The sequence below is a fragment of the Etheostoma cragini genome, chromosome 16, assembly GCF_013103735.1.
Source record: "Etheostoma cragini isolate CJK2018 chromosome 16, CSU_Ecrag_1.0, whole genome shotgun sequence".
In the NCBI taxonomy this organism is placed as follows: Eukaryota; Metazoa; Chordata; class Actinopteri; order Perciformes; family Percidae; genus Etheostoma; species Etheostoma cragini.
This window is the reverse complement of record NC_048422.1, coordinates 23,881,731-23,888,137: the sequence shown is the minus strand read 5'-3', so window position 1 is coordinate 23,888,137 and position 6,407 is coordinate 23,881,731. Positions and strand designations below refer to the sequence as shown.

The following is a 6,407-nucleotide window of genomic DNA, read 5'->3' as shown; positions in this document are numbered from 1 at the left end:
GAAAAGACATTGTGAGCTGCTGCAGCGGTGCAACGCAGCAGAAACCACGTTCATTAGAGGCATTTACGGCGTAATTGCACTCTGAAAGAAGTGATTTGTTATGTTTTCGAGAGCGTGCTTTCATCGTACTGCATGCACTGCAGTGGGGATTTTTAGGAGACGGAGCTTGACTGAGGGTGGAGCATAAGGAAGTTGTGGTGCGGTATAATGTGCACAAACAGGAAGTTGTGTGTTATTTGTTTATGCTGGAGCGCGGAGGACGAGTGGAGGAGTCTCTCAGCTGGAGGACAGACGCTGATCTGTGTTGTTGGACAGACGGCAGCAGGGTAAAAAGAGAGGGAGTGAGTTTTTCTTTTATTGGGGGTTACATGTCAGGGTATCCCCATGTGTATCACAAACCCAGTGGCCCACCAGGTCTAAGATACCCCCCACCAGGTCTAAGATACCCCCCACCAGGTCTAAGATACCCCCCACCAGGTCTAAGTCACTGGATAAATGAAACTTTGGAAAAGGGTCTAATTTGACCCCAGGTCAACACGCGGGTTAAGGATACCTTTGATGGAAGATGAGAAGATGATTATTATTCTTTTGAACGTGATTTCATTGGCTGTTGTCATAACTCCAATAATGATCGAGGAAGACTGTTGCGTTCATTCTTTTGTTGTCGAACGGAGACATTTTGCTTTTAGAGGATTGATCTCTGCCGGAAAGAGTTGTGACGTATTTCCACAAATGAGGTACAAAGGTGTGCATGAGGTGGCTGAGCGAGGTTTGATGTACTTCAGAGCCTCCGAGCGGCCACGATGAGCCACCGAGAAACAAGAACGAGCCTTGTTTATTAATCAAAAAGTTGTGGAAAAAGAAAAATGTCTCCTCTCTCTTTTATATCTAATGTCTGCTTTTTACAAAGGAGGCTTTAGAAATGTGTTTTCACTTTTGCACCGTGGCAAATGATGAACTGAGACCCAAAGAGAGATTTGATACGGTTGTCTCGGATTAGAGTGACAATTTGGATTTACAGTCAGACTGAGTTACACACACACACACACACATACACACACACACACACACACACACGCACACAGGCACACACACACACACACACACACACACGCGCGCGCTCGGCCTGACTCTTTGCCTTGTCAAACGCACTCAGAACAGATTGGCACAATCAAGTGCGTCTGTATTCAAAGCCTTTTTAAAAGGTTAATATTTCAGTTCCCATTTGCCTCAAAGCTTACGCTAAGCCGGCGCTGCGCTCTCTCGTCTATCTGCCTTTGATACAGGAATCCCTCTGAAGCAGCTCTGTTGACGCATTCGACAAACTGTGCGTGTGTGTGTGAGTGTGTGTGTGTGTGAGAGTGTGTGATAATCCACGCTGCGCGGCGCTTGCCGACAGCTACGCCTGTCATGCTGTCGAGTCGGTGTGTTTGTCTCCTCGTACTCTAACCTCCGATAGGTCTCAGAGTGCTGCAGGGACGAGACGAGCATCGTGGAAGAGAGAGGATATCTGGGCCGTGATTGGCTCCGGTCTGGGCCGTGAGGTTCAATGCATCAACACTGCCTCGCTCCGCTGCTGCCTGGTCGGGGAGGGGGGGTCGACTGATTGATTCCTGTATCGGTGTCTGCAGAGTTCTCGCACCGACAAAGCCCCTCTGAGCTTTTTGAGAAATTTCTGGTCCAATAGTTTCGATGTAGGATGAATTCAGAGGCGGAGGAGATGCAAAGCCTCCGTCCAGACGTGGGCTTCCTGCAGGAGGACGGCTGCCAGTCATGCTCCGCTCTCGGAGGACAGCTGATGGTGTCAGATCGTTATTGATCCACAGACTCTTCCTTCCTGTGTTTCCCAGATAGTTTCACAACTTAGTTTGAGCGAGGCGCTATGCTGAAGACATTCTTCAAACCGAATTCGGTCAGTTAGCTGTTGACCAACCAGGACAGACGAATGCCCTTCACTGCTGGTTTTTACATGTCTTTTTTGTTGTTGCTGTGTGTTTTAGATTCAGTGCCCCCCCCCTCCGGGTAACCCCTGCTCCCTCTGTTAGTTTCTGTTTGGAATAAAAATCAACTTGCAGAGACTTGATTTGTGCTTGTGGCTGGCAATTCATCGCAGCCGGACATTTAGTTGCAGTCAGACGCAGGATCTGTTGGTACACGATCCGTCCTGCGTACGTGCAACGTGTTAGCGTAGCCTACGTGCAGATGATATCATGATGTACGAGGATTTACGATCTGCACGATCGGTTCCACGGTAGCGATCAGCTGTTAGCCTCCACCGGAAAGCTAACGACGTTAGTTTAGCTAACAGCTAATTCAGCTAACCGCTATCTGACAGCTTGACTCAGCCTAAAATAACGTTACTTAAACTAAACAGTGGAAAAAGCAGTACTTTACAGCAGTACAGTACTAGTAGCAGTACAGACTTTACAGTAATAATAAAGACAAGTTATGAGTGATGGTGTTTTAAATGAGCACAAGTAAAGTAGAACGGACTTAACAGCTGTTAAATATTTAAACGGTTGTTTTCTGTTTTTCTATATGTATATTTTCTGTAATATGGTGTTTTTTTGAAAATGAAACCATGGAAACCTTAACATCAAAATACAGTTATGAACCTGAAAAAGAGCATCATACGGGCGCTTTAATACCACGACCAACACTAATAATATTAAAGGGACACAACCCATATCGTTGATTGGTTTGGAGGACTTGTTTTGCAGAACTCTTCAAGAAAGCAGTTGTTTTGAGTGTCACATATTTTCTGAAATGAGAAGAACCCAACGGCCCTTAAAGAATGAGTAAAGATTTTAACAACAATATAATTTGTAATTTACGGGCTCAAACATGCAGCATGCAACACCAACATGGTGCTTTATCCCCAAAACACAGAATGGGAAGTCGGGATTGTTTTACGTAGTGAAAGCTGGAGCGGATGTTAGGTCCGTGGAGTGAGAGAGCTGTCTGCTTTCTCTGGCATCAACTGGCATCTCATTCTTCCATCACTGCCCCCCCCCCCTTCTCATCTTCCTCCCCTCCTCGTCTTCCTCCCCCCGCTGCTAACTGTAGGCAGCCAGGAGTGTGAGGAGAGTTTCAATGACTTGTGGCTGCGAGTGCACTCACACCGCAATGTTTCTGCTTGGCGGAGCAGCTAACAAGCATGCACCCGTCTGCACAAACCACACACACACACGCACACACACACGCACACACACACACACACGCACGCGCACACACACACACACACACACACACTTGTGTCCCTGCTGCATACTTGTAGAAACTGTTTCCCTCTCTTACCATTGCTTCTAATCCTAACCTCACCCCTACTAACTCTGACATTTCCACTTAATCCCCTTCTAATCTTAGCTATGAAGCCACATCCAACTCTAAGTGAAGCAGAAGTTAAAAATGTTCTCGTCCTCTTCCTTCCTTCTTTTTGAGGCCATTTTAATCCCCACGAGGATTAAAAGTTTCCACATAAGAAGACACACACAGTCCCAAAGCTGCGACAGCGGAGAAGCTACTACTTTAAGTCATTTCTGCTCTTCTGTGTTCAGTGCCATTGAAGCCACGACTGCTTCATCATTCACACACACACACACAGACACACACACACACACACACAGACACACACACACTCACTCACTCAGCGTCAAGGCAAGAAAGTGTCTCATGCTAAATCTGCTTGTTGCTATGACAAACATATTTCTAAAGCATAGTCGCTGCGGTTCAGCCGTCGCAGAAGGTGTTGATAGTCGTCTTTCTGTCACTGAGTTCTGGAAACTGTCCTCCTCCAAAAAACGCCCCCATAAGTTGTTGGCTCGATCACGAATACCCGACTTCTTTTACGTTAATAGTGGCGGCGCCCTCTAGTGGCCGTTGTAGTGATGGGAGCAAAGCAGGAAGTAAGGTGAGGAAGTATAAAGGTCGTTTCACACGGGCGGGGGGGGGGGGGGGACACTTTGTCTGCATGTGGACAAAGACAAAGGGAACACAGAGGTAAAATACAAGAGGTAATGGGTAATGAGGAACAGGTGATACGTCAGGTAAATCACATTAGGGCGGGGCGGGACAATCAGACAGACAAGAAGTAAAAGACGAGACGAGACGAGACAGAGACCAACCTTCAAAATAAAACAGGAAACCGAACATACAGACACTCACAGGGGAACACCAGACAGAGACCACCCCACAAGACCGGGTAGGACTCTTTAGACACAAACACGAGGAGACGAGACAGGACCGAAAAACCAAAGAAGGAGACAAAGAAACTAAAGCAACCCCCCAAAACCATTACCCATAGATTCCCAATTTAATATGCTCAAGTTCTGGTTCCTTAGTGACAGGCGCTTGTTGTGTTGCAGCGATGGAGCACAGTGAACGTCTCTAGTGACATTGACAAAGTCCTGTAGAACTGCAACCCATGAGCCAAAAACACAACTTTCCTCTTATTTGGGAAAATAGGCAAGTGATCCAGTTCAACTCCCGTCAACCCCTCAAAGAATCGGAATCGAGAATCGATAAGAATTGCAATTGGAAGGAAGAATTGTTCAAATCGGACCAATGCCCAACCCGGCAACGTCTCATTCAGCATCACGTGAATTAACGTCTGATTTCAGACTTAGACTTATTATGTCAATGACGGGTCCCCACAAGGATAGTGAGACGCACCATGTGTGTGTGTGTGTGTGTGTGTGTGTGTGTGTGTGTGTGTGTGTGTGTGTGTGTGTGTGTGTGTGTGTGTGTGTGTGTGTGTGAGCGCCTATCAAAGAAGCTATGCGGAGCTCCTTGCTTTTAATCCATGAATAAAAGAGAAGGTAGATGTTTCTCCTCACCGGCCCCATGCATGTTGAACGGAGGCCGAGAGCAGTCGGAGGAGAATGGAGGAAAGCTTTTAGAGTGAACCCCGCGGTGACCGTGACCCCGAAGTCAACACGGAGAACCCTCAGCAAAGAGTCATGAAGTGGAAAAGAGCTATCACAATCTGTACTATTGAGTTAAAACACAGACATGTGTTTTTAGTGCGTGACTTTTAGATATTAACGAGCGTCCGTTACGTTCAAGCCGTTGCTAAATGAGCTGCTACGAAGCTGCACTCTGAGAAATAAATCCGTAAAATAACAGAAACAGGACCATTACCATTACAGACTTTCTACCTCGATTAAAAAAACAGAATTTTTCAGGTAAATAACTGTCTCAATGGTAAAAAAAACAAACACAACACTCTCCGTGATGTTGTAAATCAACATAAATACAGCTGTGAATCACGTACAAGGGACAATATCCGTTAAAATGTGCAGTCATGCAACTGTTAATTTACAGATATTTCTTAAGAGTGTAATTAAGACACTCAGCTCCACACAACTCTCTCTGGATTTCCTCTGTGTCCTCCTTGGCTACTAGCAACTGCGTGAGGGGGTCCCGATCACAGAAGGCTTGTATCATGTGGACGCGCCGACACTGTTGTGGTCATTACACACAATTCCTTCCGACAGAAACTACGCACCGTAGCTTTAAATGACAATACTCAGTAGTTAAGAACCCATTTTTGTGATATTGGATTTAGTTCCTACGCTGATTCAGATGTTAAAACCTGAGTGCACCGCTGAAGCTTTTACAGCGGACGATGATCTACGAGCTGCTCTAAAAGCCAAAAAAGTCATCTGTTCCCCCGCTGTCCATTATCTTCTCTATATAGGATGTTATGGCCAGGAGCTCTCCATCTCCAGGTGGTGTTATAAAATATATATTTTACTTTAGGGCTCCAATCAATCACAGCTGACCTGAGCATCTATCAACGACCCGCTCTGTTTCTCGGAAACCCCCCCCAGCAGCAGCTTCCCCCCCGTCCACAGCGTCGTTAATAAATGATCAAAAGGCAGTTTCGTCCGATTGGGAATGGATTGAAACAGTTTAGGAGAGGTAACGACAGAATCTGGCTTTAAGGAAGAACATCCAGGAAGAACATCTAACATGTATATATCATTAGGGACTGACTGTTTTTATTTCAGGGGCCACCGGAGGAGTTTTAGGACCTTTAGTCCAAAAAGACCGTCCCTCCAACAGCAATGCATTTTTCTATGACCCTCGGTAGTATCTAATGATTTAATTGATCTAACGTATGTCTAAGGCAGTGGTTCCCAAACTTTTTCAGCTCAAGACCCAGAAGAGAAACTCGGTGTCTCCCGGGGACCCGAATTTACAAAAAATACACCATGAATCATTGTACCATCTACATTTTTAAACTGAGGACAAAAGACGGAACAAACCACGAATTTAAATGTAAATGAAGTATATTTATTCCATTGTAAAAGTAAACAAAAACAGTAAAGGTCTCTATTCTCCTTCCTGTGTCTCCCCCCTTCCTCAATTCATGTTCTCATCCCCTCCTAGGATAAGAGAAGAGA

The 6,407-nt window shown here is 45.7% G+C and overlaps 1 protein-coding gene across 1 annotated transcript in view; it reads left to right on the top strand.

The window, feature by feature from the left end:
- Window positions 1-1,699: 1,699 nt before the first annotated feature.
- Window positions 1,700-6,407, top strand: part of LOC117959735 (seizure 6-like protein) — a 42,090-nt gene continuing 37,382 nt past the window's right edge. Inside the window, exon 1 of the mRNA XM_034897014.1 lies at window positions 1,700-1,811. Within this exon, the coding sequence (XP_034752905.1) occupies window positions 1,700-1,811 (112 nt within the window). The remainder of the gene's footprint in view (window positions 1,812-6,407) is intronic.